The 22,482-nt window shown below is 30.1% G+C and overlaps 1 protein-coding gene and 2 long non-coding RNA genes across 3 annotated transcripts; 1 reads left to right on the forward strand and 2 right to left on the reverse strand.

Moving 5' to 3' along the window:
- Positions 1-5,437: 5,437 nt before the first annotated feature.
- Positions 5,438-8,390, reverse strand: LOC123200270 (cysteine-rich receptor-like protein kinase 15). Its single transcript, XM_044615410.1, has 6 exons — positions 7,513-8,390; positions 6,721-7,057; positions 6,423-6,633; positions 6,104-6,341; positions 5,824-5,974; positions 5,438-5,725 (listed from the first exon to the last, which is right to left on the reverse strand). Exons 1-6 carry the CDS (start codon positions 8,388-8,390, stop codon positions 5,438-5,440), a joined length of 2,103 nt encoding a protein of 700 aa, XP_044471345.1.
- Positions 8,391-12,285: 3,895 nt separating this feature from the next.
- On the reverse strand, positions 12,286-13,748 carry LOC123200460. Its single transcript, XR_006498576.1, has 3 exons — positions 13,469-13,748; positions 12,761-12,863; positions 12,286-12,444 (listed from the first exon to the last, which is right to left on the reverse strand). It is a non-coding gene; the product is annotated as an uncharacterized LOC123200460 (long non-coding RNA).
- Positions 13,749-20,877: 7,129 nt separating this feature from the next.
- On the forward strand, positions 20,878-22,090 carry LOC123200463. Its single transcript, XR_006498579.1, has 2 exons — positions 20,878-20,973; positions 21,656-22,090. It is a non-coding gene; the product is annotated as an uncharacterized LOC123200463 (long non-coding RNA).
- Positions 22,091-22,482: the final 392 nt, after the last annotated feature.

Raw genomic sequence — 22,482 nt, forward strand, 5'->3', positions numbered from 1 at the left:
TTTTCCAATTGGCAATAATTTTTTTGGCAAGATTTTAAAAAATAAAAAAAGAAAAAGGAGAAAGAATAGTAATTGAAAGAAAATCATGCCTAGAAAATGTACCAACTTCCATTTTAAAGCAATAAAGAGTACAAAATATGAACTTTCCAACAGGATGCATAGTTAGGTTAAGGAAAGTTTTAAAAAACAAACTTATTAATGATGACGGATAGAATGCTCATTTCTCATGGCAGAGTCACTGCATACTACAGGTGAAGTGAATAGATATAGTAAAATAAAAAAATAAAAACAAAAGAATTAAACGTCTAAATGAGAAGAAAAATAGTAATGATAATCCCATGTATAATTCAAGTAAAATAAAAGAATAAGAATCAAAGAATTGAGAGTCTAAATGAGAAGAAAAGTACTAATGATAACCCCATATATAATTCAGGCAACTAGCTAGATTTGATAATAAATATTCTTAAATATGAGATGAATTTATAGGCAGACTATAGCAGGTATACTGTCAATATTATTGACTCAAATTCTAAAAAATATTTAAGTTTCATGAGGTGAATTTGTACTGAAAGCTATGAGTACTTGTATATCAATATTAAAATGTTGTCCCTTAACTTTTCCACATATTTCAATTTATATACTTTCAAAACCATATGCGCAAAAATTCATAAATAAGACAAATATAATCAATATTGAGTCAACAAACTTGAAATTTTGAGCAATGAGGACAAGAAAAGATTAGAAATTAACAAGTGATTTAAAATAATAATTCAAAGTTTATACTTTAATATATAACTCCTATAAAGGTTTGGAAATATAATCACTGTAAGACTGGAAATTTTTTTCAAATTGATGAGATCATAATTCTTCAACTAATTATTTAAATCAATAATAAGTGACTAATTTGTAATTACAATTTCAGGCTAACTAATTGAATGTCTTTTAGAACACAGTTAGCTAATTACAAATATGCTCATAAAATATAGCACTAATTCCAATATATATATATATAAAATTTTAAATATCTAACAGCATTAAGGAAGCATCTTGTATCAATTTTCAAATCATTTTTTAAAATAAAAATTGATAATAAAAAATAATTGGCTGAAAAAAGTTATATAATTTATATGGGTGGATTATTTGCTTTAGAAAAGATTATACTTGGAAAACAAGATGGTGGAACATTCATTTTCAAATTATATTTAGAGGATGCAATATGGCATTTGTCTTTTAACAAATTTACACATCGGCCAAGAGACTTGTATCCACCTAAGGTATAGTGAAATCATAAAATCTCACCCCTTTAATTTTGAAAAGCCCAAACACTTATCCATAACTCAAGTTTTGTTAAAAATCTCAGTTAATATTAAAGATAAAACCGTTATTTATTAAAAAAATAAAATATAGATGGGCATCCTTATTATTATTTTCAATAGTTGTTGAAAAAGGATTATATTGTGTAAATTAAAGAAATGGGCATCCTTGTAAGACTCTTCCAACTACACAAATCTTGCTCAATGGTTGTTGAGATGGTAGAGCCTTTTGGCATTCCATATTTTAACTCACAATGAAATCTGTCTCTAAATTAATTTAGGAGTATTTCATATAATTTTAGAAAGAAATTAGTTTAAATTTTAGATATTTATAAATATCCTGCATATATAGAAACTTTAGAAATCTACATTGACTCAAAAGTGTTTGAAACAAAGACAAAACATGCATGCAACATGCACAAACTTCCAATAAATGAAAAAGTTCAATTTTTTTCATGAAAATGATACACTAGTTTAGACTCTAAATTAATTTAAAAAATTAATAAAATATAACTTTAATTAATACAACCAAGATCCTATGAAATCAAGGGCAGACCTGAGCCTTCTGAAGGTAGGCCCAAACCCACTCTCACATTAGAAAGTATAGAAGAAATATTAGTTTGACCCACCCTTAATTTGGGAGAAATTGAAGATAAATTATGTGGACCCATTCTTAATTCTAAATATGTTTGGGCCAAAAAAAAATTTAAAAACATGTTACTAGGGCCACTCTCAAATGGGTCTAAAATTATAATTAAGAGATAAAATCGTCTTAATGCAAAAAAAAAAAAAAAAAAAAACTATAGACTTAGTGTAAAACTGAATTAGAGTATCACCCAAACATCACATTTGTATGAAAAAACTCAAGGTACATGTTAGCTAAAATCAATAAAACTAATTTTAAAAATAGGATTTCTTCCTCCAAATCTTCAACTTGATTTTTGAAATCATACCTAACCATTTCCTTTCCAAAAACAAGTTTTTAGTCTTTTCAAATGTTCAAATATTTAAATATACTATTCTAACATGATGTTTTGATTAGTACATAGCGAGGTGTATAGATCCTTAATCTAGAGGATTAAATTTTGATTTAATGATTGGATTTGGAGTTATAGAACTTAAAAATAGAAAAAACGGTGTTAAATTAAATAATTGATATTAAAATATTTAATCTTTAAATATATTATTCTAACATGATGTTTTGATCCATACATAACACGATGTATGGATCTTTGATCTAGAGGATTAAGTTTTGATTTAACGATTGGATTTGGAGCTATAAAACTTGAAAATCGACAACTTATCTGATAAATTTAATCTATATTTTTATAAACCTTTATGCATTTTACTTATATTAAAATTGTGATTGAACTCTAAATTTGTAAAATATTTTTATGGATTGTAACTAATATAAACACTTTTGATTATACTGGATTTAAGTCGATCATTAGATCTCATAATGTTTTACTTATCTCTCTTTATATTCTTTTATATTATTTCTTTTACTTAAAGATTGATACTTTTTAATTTTTTAAGTTTTCACTAATTGATTGATAAAAATAGCAAAACCATGGAGATACGGTTGGATCCAAACCGAGTCAGCTTGGTCTTGAAAACTAGCTCGACTTAGTTCAATTTGGTGTGAATTCATTTAATTTGAATTTGTATAGAAATATTTGATTTGTTTTTTAAATCAAGTTAAACATGAGCTAGGAGGTGTTCAATTTGAGTTCAATTCAAATTTCTGGCTTGAATCGGTGATTCAAATTCATGGTTTGGTTAAATTTAAATTCATAGCTTGAATCATTGATTTGAATTAATGACTTGGTTTGTTATTATTTGAGTAAAACGATGTCATTTTGCCAATGAGTCATAAGTTCAAATTATTAATTCGAGTCATAAATTTAAATCAAACTCAAATTGAATATTATCTAATCATTTTTTATACAAACCAAACTTGAGCCACCATTAATATTGGTTTAACGAAATCAAGTGGAACTCAATCCGAACTATTTTTTATTCAAATTAAACTCTAATCAAAAGATATTTGGATTTGATTCGGTTCATACCCACCCCTACATCTTTGGTAAATTTTGATTTAACTATTAGATTCAAAGTTATAAAACTTGAATATTGACAACTTACCTAGTAAATTTAATCAATATTTTTGTAAACTTTTATGTATTTTAATTGTATTAGAATTGTGATTAAACTCTATATTTATGTGAAATATTTTTATGGATTGTGACTAATATAAATACTTTTGATTATACTGGATTTAAGTCGATTATTAGATCCTATAATATTTTTTTTTGTCTCTCTTTATATTTCTTATATATTATTTCCTTTACTCAAAGATTGACACTTTTTTATTTTTTAAATTTTCACTACTTGATTAATAAATAATAGCAAAACCATGGAGATAAGGTTGGACCCAAACCAAGCCAACACGACTTGGTTCAATTTGATATGAATTCATTCAATTTGAGTTTGTATAGAAAAATTTGACTCATTTTTTAAATCAAGCTAAACTCGAGCTAGGAGGTGTTCGGCTCGAGTTCAACTAGAATTTATTGCTTGAATTGATGATTCAAATTCATGGTTTGGTTAGATTCAAATTCATGGTTTGGTTAAGTTCAAATTCATAGCTTGAATTAGTGGTTTGAATTAATGACTCGGTTTGGCTAGAATTCATAGCTTAAATTGGATGGTTTGTTATTTTTTGAGTAAAACGATGTCATTTTACCAATGACCTATAAATTAAAACCACTGATTCGAGCCATAAATTTAAATCAAACTCAAATTGAATATTATCTAATCATTTTTTATTCAAATTGAACTTGAGTCACCTTTAATAGTGGTTCGACGAAATCGATTGAAACTCAATCCAAACTATTTTTTATTCAAATCGAACTTGAGTTAAAAGATGTTCGAATTTAATTTGGTTCATAGCCCCCCCCCCCCAAAAAAAAAAAAAAACAAAAGTCCTGAGTCTACCACTGGGGACATGCTTGGCTGAAAGACACCAGGGGTTCACAACAATTGAATATTACAATATTCTAGGTCATAAACAAGAGCATATATATATATATATATATATATATATATATATATATATATATATATATATATATATATATATATATATATATATATATATATATATATATATATATATATGTATGTATGTATGTATATATATATATATATATGTATGTATGTATGTATATATATATATATATATGTATGTATGTATGTATATATATATATATGTATGTATATATATATGTATGTATGTATGTATATATATATGTATGTATATGTATGTATGTATGTATGTATATGTATGTATGTATGTATGTATATGTATGTATGTATATTTCAGGTCTTAAAGAAAGCTCACATTGTAAGAAAAAATATGTTGTCGAACTACTCCAAAGTATATGGGCTTGCATTCATTAATATATTTTATATATATTTTTTCAATAAAATCATTGAGGTATTTCATGAAATTGTTTTCCTTTAATCACATGTATAAGAATCTTTATTACATACGTGACACCTCATCTTAATAAATTACTCCTAGGGGTATGATATGGAGGTGGGTTGTTACATAAGTGAAGAGAGAAGAATTAATAGCCAAAATATTGATATATATAAAATTTGATACCTCTACATGTTGATATGGCATTTTGTAATTGAGTCAAGCCTGCCCATCTGTTCTGTTACTTGATTAAATTAAACCGTGTTTATGACCAGATACCAAGGCCAAACTAATCATTTGTCATCACAATTGCTGCAATATGAAAGAATTAGGACAGTAAAGGGAAAGCATCGGCCATTTATCCTGGTTTATTCAAAATAGGACTACATCAAAGACTCGATATTACTTCCTGTCCCTTATATGCTAATAAATTATTATAGTACTCATATAAAAGAATAAAGTATTTATATACAAAGATTCTTATCCCAAATACAAACTCTACTAAGATTCAGAAATTCCAAAACAACTCTTCATTGGTTAAACCCAAACAGCTTACTAGCTAAGAGTGTTGCCCCCTGCACCCCTACCCACTTACAGAGGAGTAGAGCTCACTAACCCGGCGGCAAGACCCTGCATACTATCATCTACCTACAGCTTCTGAAATGGTTACGTCATTGAATGTCACTATAGTTTCTCTATCTTCATCAGCTTGTTTCGAGAAAGCCGGCTTCTTCGGAGTCATTATATTTAAGGTTTCATTTTTAATCATAGAGGAAACTTCCAACATAGATGGTCTATCATTTGGATATTCCTGGACACACAATAGAGCTATTTGCAAACACTTTATTAAGTTACACAAGAAATTTGTATCATCTAAAGATGGATCCATAAACTCCATGCCTTTTTCTTCTTTCCAGAGATTATAAGCCTAAAATCAATTGTCAAACACCAATTATCAGTTAATTCAAATGCCAAATTTTGAACTAATTAACTACCGTCCTCACTAATTGTTAAGAAGAAACTTACATGGTCTAGCAGGCTTAAGTTTTCTTCAGGACCGTAGAGAGCAGAAACCTTGTTTCCACTAATTATTTGTAGAAGTAAAACCCCAAAACTGTACACATCCAATTTCGTAGAGTATATGCCTCTTTTAACGTATTCAGGAGGAACATACCCACTGCATTGGACAACACAAGCTCTGAGTACATAAGATATATGTGCCATAAGAGGAAATATATAAACTTATCATACCATAAGAGGAAATATATAGACTTATCATACCATAAGAGGAAATACATGTACTTACTATGTCCCAACAACTCTTCTAGTGTTTGCTTCAAATTCATCTTTTGCAAATATTCTGGCCATACCAAAATCTGATATTTTCGGCTTCATATTTTCATCTAATAAAACATTACTGGTTTTCAAGTCTCTGTGAATGATAGTAAACCTTGAGTATTCCTGCACATACAAAAGTCCCTGAATAATCCCTTCAATGATTTGAACACGTTTTCTCCAATCCAAAATAGACCTTCTAATGGGATCTGCATCAAATTAAGTTGTCAACAATCAGAGAAAAGCATGAAAATGTATGTACAAAAAATACAGCAAAGAATTTACAGTACCAAAAAGGTAATAGTCCAAGCTTTTATTTGGCATGTACTCATAGATCAACATTTGTTCTTGTCTGTCAGTACAAAATCCCAAAAGTCTTACAAGATTTACATGTTGGAGCTTCGCTGTAAGCATAACCTCATTCCTGAACTCCTCATATCCTTGTGTGGATGTTTTCGAAAGCTTCTTCACTGCAACTTCCTGTCCATTAGGCAGCAAAGCCTGGCCCAAAAGAAATTGTGTTCCCAATCAATCAGGGAGACCAAATTGCAACAGAATAAATGGTTTAATTAATAGAAAGGTAATTACCTTGTAAACAGGACCATATCCACCTTCACCCAGCTTATTTTCAAATGAAAATCTGGCTGTAGCCGCTTCAATTTCATGAAAACCATAAGTTATCAGATTATGAGCATTTCTGTTAAAATCCCCAGTTGCAGATGGGTCATTTAATTTCTTCTTTGATCCTTCTGATTTGAGCTCTCTTTGCCAGAAGTAATATATCAAGAAACAGCCTAGAAGCAGAATAGCAGCGGCAGTTGTAGACAAAACAGTTGCCAATAGCCGCCACTTTTTTCCTCCATTCTTATTACTCTCTTGAGCTGAAAAATGTTTCCCTATATTAACTAGAGTTCTCATGAAAGATCTTAATCCAAATCATTGTAAATCAGTTAAATCTTATACAGGCCAGTGCAAAATTTGGCGTATGTCAGTACACCTGGTCTACTTGCTCTATTAATATTATTGGTGTTCCCTGTCTTGTGAACTATATAACAATATTTTTAGATCCAGACCGGTCAAAGAATCAGTAGGACCGGTGATATTAGTATGACGATCAAATTAGTTTGACCAGATGGTTGAACCAGGGTTCTATGCAATTCAACCGGCTCAACCCCCAGCCAACAATCATTACCTGGACCAGATTTGGCACCTTATGAAGAGCTAAATCATAGTTTTGTCTCATGTGTCAGCCATGGTACTAATGATAATATAAACCAATTTTGTTCTTTATACTTGAGCATGTTGATTTGGTTTTAAGAATACTATGTGCATAGAAATAATCAAATAGATCTCATGGAGAATTAAGCTTTGATCTCTTACCTGCAGCTTGAGAAAGTATCCAGCTTGAGAATTAAGCTTTCTCTAATGGCTGGCCCTGTTGCTGGCGCACCAATACCGTTTTCCATGGGGTTTGCAAGCGTCCACGCATAACCATAGAAAGGCAAACCCAAAACCATCTTATCAGCAGAAAATCCTCCGCTAATCCAAGCCCTTATACCATAATCAGTATTAACATTACTACTTGGATCATACAGAGCAGCCTGAGCAGCAGTAAAATTATACCACTGAGGGGTGTAGTAGTCATAAGCCAAAATATTAGCCCAATCCAAGTACCGTTCCATCGCTTCTAGAGGGAACCTTCCTGAATCTAAACCTGGTTTTAAAAGAAAAGCTGCAGTCAATAGAAGTTGTGCATAGCTAGAGTTTAATGCCTCTAAGTTGATAGCAGCTTGCCACTCTTGAAAGAGAACTCCCATGTTATACATATCAGAGCTAGAGTTTGCATATACCCAACAAAAGTCCAAGCCATGGAAACCATAAAGCCTGGCGGTTCTAATTGAAGAATCAATGAAAGATTTCCTGAAAGATGAATCACTCACCATTGCAGAAACTGTTGAATAGTTGGCATTTGCACCCCCAATTGATAGAAGAGTGAAGACTGATGGGTACACAGTGTCTGTGAAGTTGGGGAACAGTTTCTCATCAGACTCTGATAAAGAGAGTTCATAAGAGGTTGAATTTACCTGAGCAAATGCACAATGAAGGTGAGTATAGAGAGCAGAATTTATGCCCAAACTCGGGAACCCGCTGCCTGAGTACCAGTAACCAGCTTTAACCGAAATTTGTGATTTTGCAGAGTACAATTTCAAAGTGAAGAAAACAAAGAACACCGCAAGGATAACCTTTTTTGGAGCCATTAACGAACTTTGATTCATATTTTGGTGAGCTTATTTAGTGAGAAACTTAGAATCATATTCTGGTAAGTAGACTTTGGAGAAAATGCCAGAGCAAGTTCACTCAATGGTTGACCCGGCAAAGCTCACACCAATTTTCTACAAATTTTATTGTTTAGTACCAATTTGTTATATTATCAAATGTTCAAGTCATAGTCTATTCCCCAGATATGAATAATCCTGACAAATTTATAATCTTAAATGAAAGAACTTGCAAGTTACTTATTGAACTTAATTAATCTTAAATGTTACTTATTGAACTTGCAAGTTACTAAATTAATTTTCAATTGTTGACTCCTTCAAAGGCGCTTGCAAGTCATTGTTGAAAGCTTGAACATTACTGCTATCTCGTCATGAGATCATGTTGGTTTGTAATCTAATTGTTTTTTTTATCTTTAATTTAAAATCTTTTAATCATATAAGATAAAATTAGTTAAATAAAAATATATTGAATATGTATGAATATCTCATATTACTTGAGAATACTAAAATGAAATTAGTTAAATAGTGAAATGGTAATTTGTCACAATCACCCTTTGCGAGACTCAGCAAGTTATGAGTTGTAAAACCCAAAATCAAAACCATAATAGAGTATCTCATCTTAGCATCATGAAACTGGATTTGAGGATGAAGATTGTAAGAGAGAGAGAACGATTAAAATATCATGCATGAATACGAAATTATTTGACAATTTCTGCCTTTTTTTTTTTTTTTTAAAGTAATGCGCACAATGGTTGAATCAAACTCACGACAACTCCATCAAGAATTAAGGTTATTAGTTCCTTTTCAGACATATGTTGACCACTAGTAATAAAGAAATCTGCTATATCTTTGATTCCACGAAAGAATTAATAAATGCTCAAACTACCTTTCTTCATATTTTATATACAGTTTTTCAAATTTATGACTCTGACTTTAGACTCAGCCATAAAAAACTCTTGTAAATCACAACAAATTTCACTGGCTGATTCAACATGATTAACCAGCTCATATTTTTACCAAACAAAATAATTTGGATTTTGTTACTTCATACTACTATTATTCACAATTTGTTTTACTGTAATAAAAGGTGAAAGACTCACTACTAACCATGTTAAATGGTATTTTAACTCATGAGCTCCGACTGTGAACAAAACCTGCGCTCTTCAACATATATAATCCTTCTCATTGAGCTTAGGGCTAACAGCTTGTAAAGTTGAGATAGAAAAGTTGTCTCCATGCAACACCTTGTAGGTGAAGATCAAACTATATTTGCCACCATTTTCCAATGGATTCGATGAAAAACTGGCCATTGATGCCAATTGGATGCCTCTAATACCAACTTGAGAAACCAAGATAAAACCAGTTAGGCAAAAACAAACAGGAATTTAAAACTAAATAATACCTCACCTTTTCATTAAGAACAAATATCAAAATTACAATATGTTTTTATACAATCTGTAGGTTTTGCCAGGTTGGCATCCCAGTCAAATGAAAAATTAACCATGCCATAGTACTTGAGAAAACACAAAACTCATCATTAAACTTTGGATGTATCTCTTTAGCCTGGAAAAATACAGAGAAAGAAACCTTCTGAATCTTATGGAACACCAGTCATGTTGTTGCATCTTGAAAAATTTTGAATTGGGGTTGTAACACTGAATGAATATTATTGATCAAATGAAGTACAATTAATAATATTATAAGACAATATGAATATGAATTTTGAATCCCAGTATGAACAGGAATCTAAAACATATGAGGATTCCTAATCCTAGTAAATAAGTAAGACTAACATACACATGAAATAATAAAATAAATATTTTATTTAACACTCTTATAATTGCAGTAGTAACTCACAGAGCTACAATTGATGACACAAGGAGATATGGCGTTCATGAGACAATCCTTGGTAAATATATTGGCAAACTAAGATACGGTAGAAATATGTCAGAGTTGAATAACCCCACGAGCAACCAACTTACGAATGAAATGCAGATCAATGTCAATATACCCAATGCGAGCATGAAACACGAGATTGGTAGTCATGTGCAAAGTGGACTGATTGTCACACAATAGAAGTGGCGATGAATGCAATGGAATACCGAGCTCTTGTAAAAGAGCGCAAAACCATTAAACATCAGCAATCATATGAACAAGGTCATGGTACTCAAACTTGACGCTAGAACGAGACACAACAGCCTGTTTCTTAGTATAACAACAAACAAGGTTGCGTCCAAGAAACTACGGCTATCAAATGCTAGATTAGGAGTGTCATTAAAGAGTGGAGATTGTGATCATGCATCGACAACTATCAAATGCTACAAATCTTAAATGGCAAACACATCAAGAAACTACAGCTTCCACGTGCGATAAGTATCATGAACCATGAGGGAAGAAAAATAGCTCTCAATGTTGACCGTTGTAGGTAGCAAGAGGGCAAGTAGATGTCGGATTAGCAAAGGTAAATGCAAACGATGAGGAAAGTGGCAGGAACAAAGATGAAGAATCGACAGTAAGTTCATAATTCTCTATCTAATTATTTAAATTAATAAAAAGTTAATAATTAATAATTAGTAATTACAATTTTTTGGCTAATTGATTGAAAGTTTTTTAGAGCACAGTTACTAATTACAAACATGCTCATAAAATATATCACTATAATTCAAACTTTGATTAAAAAAATATAATTTTAAATATCTAAAAACATCACTGAGGAAGCATCTTGCATCATTTTTCAAATAATTTTTTAAAATAAAAATTGATAATAAAATATAAATTGCTTGAAAAAAAGGTCATATAATTTATATGGGTTGATTACCCGCTTTAGAGAAAATGATACTTGGAAAATAGGATGGTGGAACATTAATTTTCAAATTCTATTTAGAAGATGCAATATGGTATTTTTTTATTTTTTAAACAAATTTACACATTGTCTCCATATATTCTTTTATTATCATTATTAAGGAATATATTTTTATTGTTCTTAATAATTATTGAAAAAAAGATTATACATATCCAGTAAATTAAAGGGATGGGCATCCTTATAAAATTCTTCCAAACACACAAGTCTTCGTCAATGGTTATTAAGATGGTGGAACCTTTTAGAATTCCAAATTTTAACTTATTATACAATCAGTCTTTCTAGTATTAATGGATGAAACTGATTTTCAAAAAATTCTCCATCTTTTCTTTCAGCTAATTAACTACATATTATTAGTAATTAGGTTATTTTTTGGATAGATATTTCTTTGAAAAAAACTTAAGTCTAGTTAAGCTAGCTTATAATAGATATACTACCAATATTATTAACTCAAATTCTAAAAAATATATAAATCCAAACTACGGCAGTTGCTATGAGGTAATTTCATCAAAATATATTTTAACGTGAAAGGGGTATGTGTGTTCATATTCACAAGTATATTACAAAGGAATGGACTAAACAATGATTTTAACATACAAACAAAAGATTGATCGCAAACCTCAAAACTATACAGAATCCTGTTATAAATTATGCATGCTTATCCACCACCATGTAGCAAGCTCACTATGCTAAAGTTATGATTACAGCATAATAAAGATATTGTGCAGAACTATGAGGGTTGGTATCTTTTACTTATTTTCCGGATTGAAAACTTCATTTAAATTTTCACCCATTCATTATCCTAATCCAATGATGTAGAGATCAGATGAAAGTGTGCAAGTCATACATTATAGTTAAAATATCACATTCAACCATAATTCTAGAAACGTACAAAAGATAATTTTAGCTCAATACAAAGGACCAGGCAGAGTGAAAACTTGAGGCATGTCTATAGTGATTCAGCCATCCATAATATGGGCTAAAAAATAGATTAAAGAATTTTTCGTTATCAAAACGTAATGAACAGAAAAAATTTTGCCATGCTGAAGGAAAGCTCACTAAAAGGAAATGAAAAATGAGAAAAAAAAAATTGAACAAAAAACAAAACCTATGTGATACTCCACCTTGTACTCATCCATAGAATCTTGAGCAAAAGCAATATCTACGTCCTTCTCCCTAAAACCAAACATCAAAAAGAAATATTGTACATTAATTATTGTCATGAGACAAGTTCATCTGCATATAAGAAGCAAAATAAAGCAACAGAATATAATGGAGGAAACCACAAATGATAAAGTGATGTAGCAATCTTCCCCCTTCAGAGAGCCTAGATATACTATTTTAGCGCAAAAGATATTTTATCCAGAAAAGCATGGAAAACTAGATACTACAATTTACTTTAAAAAAAAAAAACAATTGCACTGAAAATGAGATAACTAATCTTATTTTGAATACAAGATTAGAAAGAATGATAAATCTAGTCTAATTATACCAGGTCGCTTCTGCATATGAAAGGCCTTGCCACTTGACTAAATACTCCAGCATCACATTATCGAAGCTATCTTTACTGATTCAATCAGCAATTATCCTCTCAACTGAATAATTACAAAAACATTAATGCAAAAGAAAGAAAACTGAACATATTTAAGGATGTACATAAAGAAGTATATAATTTTTAGACTTTGAGAAATATAATTTTTTGAGAATACATGGAGAGGTAAAATATGTTACCATAGTAAAAGAAACAGAGAGCAACGAACTCATTGACACCCAATAACATGTCATTTATTATGAGAATTATTTAGGACAGAGCACATGATAAAAATGTATAGAACAGAACTTTTTTTTCCATGAACTCCCTCAAGTAAATTTTGAAACAAGTTTTAAAACTTGCTTATTTAGACTTTTAAGATCCTGCTATGAAGTAATAACATGTCCTCCCTGAAGCAAGTTAAATAACTGATTATAGACTTCCATATAATAGCAAACACCAATAAGACTAGGGAACTAAATACATTATCGTAAAATCTATGCAATTGCTTATTTTTGGATAAATATTGATCTCCATTCATGTTTCACTAAACAAGATACAAATCACAAGTGAAAGGGAATGAATCATTAAAATGCTTATTGCAAGATCATGCATGCATAAGAAATAAGAACTCCAAAAATGAATTGGTGTATATGAGACAGGCATTACCTCTTCTCGTGAAGCAGCCTTCCAGTACCTTATATCCACTGTTACTTTTTTTTAATAATTCAAAACCTTTTTAAAACCACAAAGCTGCAAACTCACACAGATAAAATGTAAAGGTCGTGTGAACAATAAAGGAAAAAAGAAAAATAACATAAAAAGTTGCATTAATGTCAACTCCCACATAATTATACAGAAATATGACACAACTTGGTAACAACATACATGAACAACATATCTAAGATTGAGAATTCGAAGCATACATTTTGAAGCAGAAGAAATAACAAATGCGACTGGCATTTCCATTTTATTAGGAATTCCACCTCATTCCAATGAGGCTCAGAATCAAATAAGTGACTTAATAGCACTGATTTTAGAACTATGGGAAAGACGCTTACTACTTTAGTTGAACAGAAATGCGGAATTCACAACATTGAAAATAAATTCAATGTTTGAGTCCACTTTCCATACAGAAGAAATAACAATGCGGCCAAATTTTTTGAGGGCACAACTATGAGAAAGAAGAACAAATCAGGAAGAAGAACTACTTACCGGCAAGAATGACGCTTGAGATGTTGGAGACAGAGCTACTTACCGCCTGAGATGATGACTGAAACTAGAATGACGGTAACAGAGATATGATCCTTTTCTGGCCAGAAACAACAACAGTGACGTCGGAGAGTTCAAGATGAAAAGATCGACAGTAGGCTATGGCTACGCAGTGATGTGCAGAAGAAGAGACAGTGATATTTGCTTTTTGACTTAGGGTTGCCTCTGTACTTTTTTCCTTTTCGATTTAATTACTGAATGAGATGTATAGCATTTCTAGAATTTTAAAGTTAACTCCCAAAAACTTTTAAAGGAGCCATTACTAAATGAGATGTATAGCATTTCTAGAATTTTGAAGTTGACTCCCAAAAACTTTTAAAGGAGCCATTATTGTACTTCTAAGATTTTTAGAATTTTATTGGCCCATTTTGTCTTCGTTGGACCCATTTATTGTACATTTTGTCGCTTTCAAATACTTGAGCCCGTAGGAATAGATCCAAACTAGAAACTTAAGGGCCCTGGGTGTCGGCTGTAAAGGTTAATCGTGTTACGAATCAAGTGTTCTCTTTTTATATTTATAGACAATTTTAAGATTTTTATGTATCTGTCACAAATTCAATTTCATTTTTTAATAAAGTTTTTTTCAAAATATTTTAATAATATCATATTATCAGCTCTAGCTAGAGTTTTCTCATTAAGATAATTGTATATACCGTATAATAATTTAAATGGGATTATTAATACATAGGAAATCTTATCAAAATTCATATTCTTAATCTTTCTTATAATAATTTGATAAGATCAATTTTAATGATAATCTTAAATTTTAAAGAAATTGAGTATTGGATCTTTCCTATAACAATTTAAACGGAAAAATTTCTTCTAAGCTGATAGAGATATATACTAATTTGGTTTTTTTCAATGTGGCATATAATACTTCTCTAGTAAAACACTTGAAATGATTAAACAATTTGTAACATTTGAAGAGAATAGTTCTGAAGGAAATCCTTTTCTTTGTAGATTACCATTGAACAAAAGTCGCAACATGTTGGAACCACCATCATTGGCACCAAAAGTTTTATTAGATGATAAAGAAGATGATAGTATTTTGTTTACATTGAGCTTAGTTTGATATTGTAGCCAAACTTGAGCTTAAACCAATTCAAACGGAGCTAGTCAAGCTCAACTCTTTCAAGCTAAGTTGAGCTCGAATTGGGTCAAACTAAAACTCAACTTCAAATCCACCCTAGTGAAAACTTGATAATTTATTTAGTTATATACTAACTGTTTATACTCATGTAAATGAAATCTATCTAACGATTATATGGTTACAAAGTATGTTATAGATGACATTTTTTTAGAGAAATCTTATGTATTCAATTCTGGTGTTCTAATTTTAGAGATTATATCTGGTCACAGGAGCAACAACAATATTTTTTATAACAATCAACCCCTCAACCTCGTTGGATATGTAAGTTCATACTGTTAACCAGTTCACATTTATCATCTATGCATCTCAATAAATAGACTTAATGGTTTCAAGTGACACTGGCATGGCAATTGTGGAACAAAGATGCAGCCATTGAACTAACGAATCCAACACTAAGTGTTTCATATTGTCAAGACCAAGTTTTGAAATGCATTAACTTGGTTTTGCTTTGTGTTGAACACAATCCAATGGACACACCTACCATGCCGGTTGTTATTTCTATGTTAACGAGCGAAGGTGTGAAATTGTCAATGCCAAAACAGCCTGCATTTTCCATTGAAAAGATGATTGCTGTAGACAATCCGAGTGGAATGAACTGTACAATAAATAATTTAACTATGTCTTAGATGCATCCACGATGAAGGATAAGTCAGGTTTTAATTTTGTGCAATGAGAAAAAGAAACAGTTAGAAAATAGCGATCCAAAGTAATAATTAAAAGTTTAAAGTCCAACTCCTATAAAGATTTAAAATTTTAGTCACTTTGATATTGTCAGATCACTATCAAAAATCAAACTAACCATGTTGTTCAGTTTTATCAAATTGATAAACTCATAAATCAATAATAAGTTATTAATTAGTAATTATATCATAATATAATATAATTTTAAATTTCTTACAACATTATTAAGAAAGTATCTTGTATTATTTTTTTAAATTATTTTTTTACTTAGAAAATAAGATGATGGAACTTTAATTTTCAAATTCTATTTAAAAGATGCAATTTGGATTTTTGAAAATCGTTGAGACTCAAAACCGAGGACCAAGAACCTGGCAACATTAATCAAAAATCAATCTCATCCCTACATCTAATCACATCACAGAAGAAAGGCGAGAAACTTATCTTGACCGTCTGATCACTGGGGAGACTTGATTTGCAGCTACGGTAGACAGACCTTGATGCAACAGAAGAGAATGAAAGCCAGCCCCAATTTCGTCGAATCTTCTTGAATACGCCAGGAAGAGAAGATATTTTCTTCTCATTATTTACGTTGAAACGGTGCGATTTTACATTTGATAAAAACACACCATTTTACGGTTCCCTCTTCAGCCTTGACAATTCGTGTTTTATTTTTTTTTTACAAACTTGCACATTTCCCTGGATTTTCTTTTATTATCAATATAATTAAGGAAAATATTTTTATTTTTTAATAGTATTAGTGAAAAAAGATTTTATAGGGTAAATTAAAGGGATGGGTCTCCCTCTTCCAAACTATGGCTAATCAATTTATATGGCATGAAAAAACTCCAGGCGGAAGACTTTTGTCCTATCTTACACAAGACTTTAAACTGCTTATCGTTGGTGAAGATAAATGTCATCAACAAATCGAGTCTGTCCATTTTCTACGGCAATTTGTTATCGAAAATGAATAAAAGCCATTAAAAAAGAGTGATTTTACAGTAATTTTATGTTGGATTTGCCAGAAATGAGTACTGAAATATTATAGCTTACTTGCAACCGTAGAAAGCACCCAATCATCATCGTAACGGACTTCCTACGCATAGTAATCCTTCTCCTTGGCAAAAGAAACTTTAGTGAAACTTAGATTATAATATACGTAGATTAGACTTGACAAAATTTAAACTTAACATATCAGTGAAAGTTGAACTTGAAACTATGTCGCACATAAATATTTTGAAGAAACAATGAATGAAAATAGCTTTCTTAGGACCTGAAACAATGAATATTGTAAAGTTCATCAAATGACATTTTCTTTGAATGATCAAATGGCTACCACTTCAGAATTTGTTGCATCATCAACCGGAAATATTTCTGAATTTTTAGTCATTTTCTTTTTCATCAATTTGCACCGACAAAGCAGGGTTGATTTGGAAATATAGCTTATGTTATTGATTCTAAGTCAGAAGTCAATATAATTAGAATGCCCAAATTACATAAATTTCCAAGTAGATAATGTTCAGTATTGCATTGTTGTGTCAAATGCTTTATTATTGATTCTACAATAAAATAATCCAAAAAACATTCTACAATCAACTTTTTCTTTTTTTTTTTTTTTAATGAGAATTCAAAGTTTCACGTCTAACTCTTATAAAAGTTTAAAAATTTAGTCATTTTAAAAATGATAAATTACTTAATGAGGTCAAATTAGCCTTGTTGTCAAGCTAACCCTATTGTTTAATTTTATCAAATTGATGTCATCTAAATATTCAAATTAATTAAAAAATTAATAAAACATAACTTTAATCAATACAACGAGATCCTATGAAGTCAAAGGTGGACCTGAGCTTTCCGTTGTAGCCTCAAACCCACCCCCACGTTAGAAAGTATATAAAAAATATTAGTTTGGCCAACCATTAATTTGGGAGAAATTGAGATAAATCACTTAGACCCATACTTAATTCTAAACATGTGTGGGCCAAAAAAAATTTAAAAACATGTTCCTAAGCCCATTAATGGGCCTAAAATTAGAATTAAGAGATATACTCATCTTAATGAAAAATAAAAGTATAAACCTAGAGTAGAATTGAATTAGAGTATCACCCAAACATCACAATTGTATAAAAACACTCAAAGTACATCTCAATTGAAATCAATAAAACTAATTTTAGAAATAGGATTTCTTCGTCCAAAACTTCAACTTGATTTTTGAAATCATACCTAACAGTTTTGTTTCTAAAAACAAGTTTTTTAGTCTTTTCAAATATTAAAATATACTATTCTAACATAATATTTTGATCAGGACATAACAAGATGTGTAAATCTTTAATTAAGATAATTAAATTTTGATTTAATGAGGTTGAAGTTATAAAACTTGAAAATTGAAAAAACGATGTTAAGCTAAAAAATTGATATTCAAATATTCAAATATTTAAATATATTATTTTAACATGATGTTTAATCTAGAGGATTAAGTTTGATTTAACAATTAGATTTGGAGTTATAAAACCTAAAAATCAACAACTTATCTGGTAAATTTAATCCATATTTTTGTAAACTTTTATGTATGTTACTTGTATTAAAATTGTGATTAAACTTTAAATTTGCATGGAATATTTTTATGAATTGTGACTAATATTTTTTTGTTGTCTCTCTTTATATTTCTTTTATATTATTTCTTTCACTCAAAGATTGACACTTTTTTATTTTTTAAGTTTTCACTAATTAATTAATAAACAATAGCAGAACCATAGAGATAGGGTTGGATATAAACCAAGTTAGCTTGTTCTTGGAAGCTAGCTTGACTCGGTTCAGTTTGGTATGAATTCATTTAATTTGAATTTGTGTAGAAAAATTTGACTTATTTTTTAAATCGAGCTAAATTCAAGCTAGAGAGTGTTCGGTTTGAGTTCAGTGACTTGAATCAATGATTCAAATTCGTAGTTTGGTTAAATTCAAATTCATAGTTTGAATTAATGACTCGGTTTGACTAGAATTTATGGCTCAAATTAGGTGTTTGTTATTATTTGGATTAAATGATGTCATTTTGCCAATGAGTCATAAATTCAAACCATCAATTTGAGCCATAAATTTGAATCAAACTCAAATTAAATATACTCTAATCATTTTTTATTCAAATTGAACTCGAGCCACCGTTAATATTAATTAGACAAAATCAAGTGGAACTCAATCCAAAATATTTTTTATTCAAATCGAACTCGAGTAAAAAAATATTTAGATTTGATTTGGTTAATATCCACCCCTACATATCTAGTAAATTTTGATTTAACGATTAGATTTGAAGTTATAAAACCTAAAGAACAACAATTTATCTAGTAAATCTAATCAATATTTTTGTAAACCTTTATGTATTTTACTTGTAATTAAACTCTAAATTTATGTGGAATATTTTTATGGATTGTGACTAATATAAACACTTTTGATTATACTAGATTTAAGTCGATTGTTAGATCCTATAATTTTTTTTTTTTGCTCTTTATATTTCTTTTATATTATTTCCTTTACTCAAAGATTGATATTTTTTTATTTTTTAAGTTTTTACTACTTGATTGATGAACAATAGCAAAACCATGAAGATAGGGTTGGATCCAAAACAAGCCAACTTGGTCTTGGAAGTTAACTTGACTCGATTCAGTTTGGTATGAATTCATTTAATTTGAGTTTGTATAGAAAGATTTGAGTTATTTTTTAAATCGGGCTAAACTCAAGTTAGGAGGTGTTCGGTTTGAGCTTAATTCGAATTTATAGCTTGAATCGATGATTTGAATTCATGGATTTTTGAAAATCGTTGAGACTCAAAACCAAGAACCAAGCAAAACTACTGGAAATTCTTCAGATTTTCTTATTTACCCAAAGTTAGTTACAAGAGAGTATTTATACAAGCAACATATTGACTAGAGATGGCAATTTGGACCCTATTTTAGAGGCTCTGACCCTCTCCGACAAAAACGGGGAAAGGGGCGGGGATGAGGATGAAAAAAATCCCCGAAATCGGGGACGGGTCGGGGACGGGGATACATATGTCCCCGCCCCTCCCCTCCCCGGCCCACCCCACCCCCTAAATCTAATATATTAATATAATTTTTTTTGAACTATTAAATTTTATAAAACTTTTACACTATAATTTATATAAATTGACGTCACATCAATATTGAATTTTGATATTGATTAGTTGGTGTTAAGTTGAAAAATATTGAATTTTGATGGTAAATTTTAAGAGATACATCGTTGTATGTGGTTGGAATGGAGGAAGCCTGCTTTAGATCCAACCTTTTTTTAATTACTTAATTAATTTGTAAATCCAAAATATTAACAAACCCTTTAAGAATTACTCAAATGCTATCAGAAGTGAAATATTTTGGAATAAAGAAGCTGCAGGGATTAACACAAAAACATCATATACATGCCCATTTCATTAAATTCCATGGAATCAAGGGTAAATGATCTTCTTCTAAAATCTGTAGACATATGTAAAGAGAAAAAGATTATTAAGAGAAAGATTAATTAGAGCATACACAATACATTAAAATATGATTCAATTTGAATAAAAAATAGTTTAACTTGGTTTGTTTTAAATTTTACTCGATTTCGTAGTTGTAATTTGATTCAATTTGAATTTATAATTTAAATTTATAACTCAAGTTTGTGTTTTATTAACAAAATGATATTATTTTATCTAAATAATATTTAAAATTATTAATTTGAATAATAAATTTAAATTAAATTAAGATACAAATTCAAACCATCAATTCAATCATAAATTCTAATAATTAGTTTAAAATATGAATTTAAACTAAATAAATTAAATACTTTTAACTCAAATTTAATATAATTTAAAAAATAAATTAAATCTTTTAATTTAAATTTATTTTTATATTACTAATAATTTTTATTACAAAATTGCCACCCACTTTTAACCCTAAATTCCCTTTTCCTTTCATTTTTCCTCCACAGCCGCACCCTTCCTCTTCCAACCAAAGCTTTCATTTTTCACTCCACAGCTGCACTGCACACTCCCTTTCCCAGCCAAAGCTTCTTTGTCTTGTAGTTGGAGGTAAGCTTCTTCTCTCTACAGTGTGCTAAATGTATTAGAACATTTAGATTTATATTCCAAAATGCATGCATTGAGGAAACATCTACACGTTTTCTGAGACATGAAAACAGAAAATTATTTTATAAAAAGATTACAGATCAAGCTCTAAGTTTGTAGTTATGAAATCATTAGTCAGTTGTCTTCTAGCACAATGTAGTGCATAACATATTGAACATCTTCGAAAGACTTTATTAGGCTGATTAAGGTTTTTGACAATTTTTGAAACTAGGGAAAAGTCTCTATTTTGTCAAGGTTTGAGACATATGGTTATAATGAAGCAATTGTAAGTATACGGAATGGAACAAGGGGCTGTAATTTGGTATGCACTTTACAAATTTGAAGGTGACTGAAAGAAAATGATATTTGGGTCTGGAAAATTTGAAAGGCTGGAATTTTAGTGTTTAATTTCAATTTTGAATTGTACTGTGAAGAGGAGAAATGGAATTTTTGTACTTGTGGCTTGTGGCAAATACATGTACTAATTATGTTTGTTTAAAGATATGCTATTGTATTTGTTAGGACCTTTGTTGACGAAATGTGTTGCAATTTTTAGTTGATAAATCCACCATAAGATTAAAACTTGCTTTCATATGCAGCTACTGTTGCGAATGTAATAAGTGGTATCTTCTTTAATGATCTGTAGAAGGAACTCTAGCATGTAACTCATTGGATCTTACTAGTTCCAGGTTGTTGGCTGTAACCTGAATGGTTGAAATGTTTTACCACATAATGCATCCAAGCTCTGCTGTCCTATTCTGAAGTCAGCAATATTGGCTCCAGCAAAATTTAATTAGTCTACAACATCAGCAATTTTTCAGTTATGACATGTATTTTTCTTGAAAAATTTTACAGAAAAGTAGCAGATAGGCTAGGGGATCCAGCTAAGTGGAGTGAGATTGTTGATGTTATAGCAGCATTGTCTATTTCAGTTATTGCTAATGCGTATGTTTTTTAGTATGATGATTTTTAACGCATTAAAAGTGTCAGATATTGTCTAATTGTTTTTTTATTTCTTCAAACTTCATAGTGTGATGGAATTAGCAATGTCAATTTATGAAGCAATGATTTGGACATTTAATTATACATATTTTATTTTATATTACAAGAAAATGTGCTTGAAAGATTAAAATATTTTCTATAAAAGGTGGAATATTATACAAAAATTGTGAGATCTCTTTGATATATTTTTGTTTAATTAATTTCATTCTAATAAAAAAGGTATTTTTTTGTAGTTTTGTAAAATTTATTTATTGATTATAGAATTATTAATAATGCACCATTGAAGAGTGTATATTCATAAAATATTGAGAAATTAAAATTTATTGGCTAGGGTATGGGGAGGGGAGGGGAGGGGAGGGGGAGGGGATTTTTCCCCGCGGGGACGGGGAGGGGATGGGGAGGGGATTTTCCTTCGCGGGGAGGGAACGGGGATTTTTTGTTATCCCCGTAACGGGGACGGGCCGGGGACGG

Source organism: Mangifera indica, chromosome 17, assembly GCF_011075055.1.
Source record: "Mangifera indica cultivar Alphonso chromosome 17, CATAS_Mindica_2.1, whole genome shotgun sequence".
Taxonomy (NCBI): Eukaryota; Viridiplantae; Streptophyta; class Magnoliopsida; order Sapindales; family Anacardiaceae; genus Mangifera; species Mangifera indica.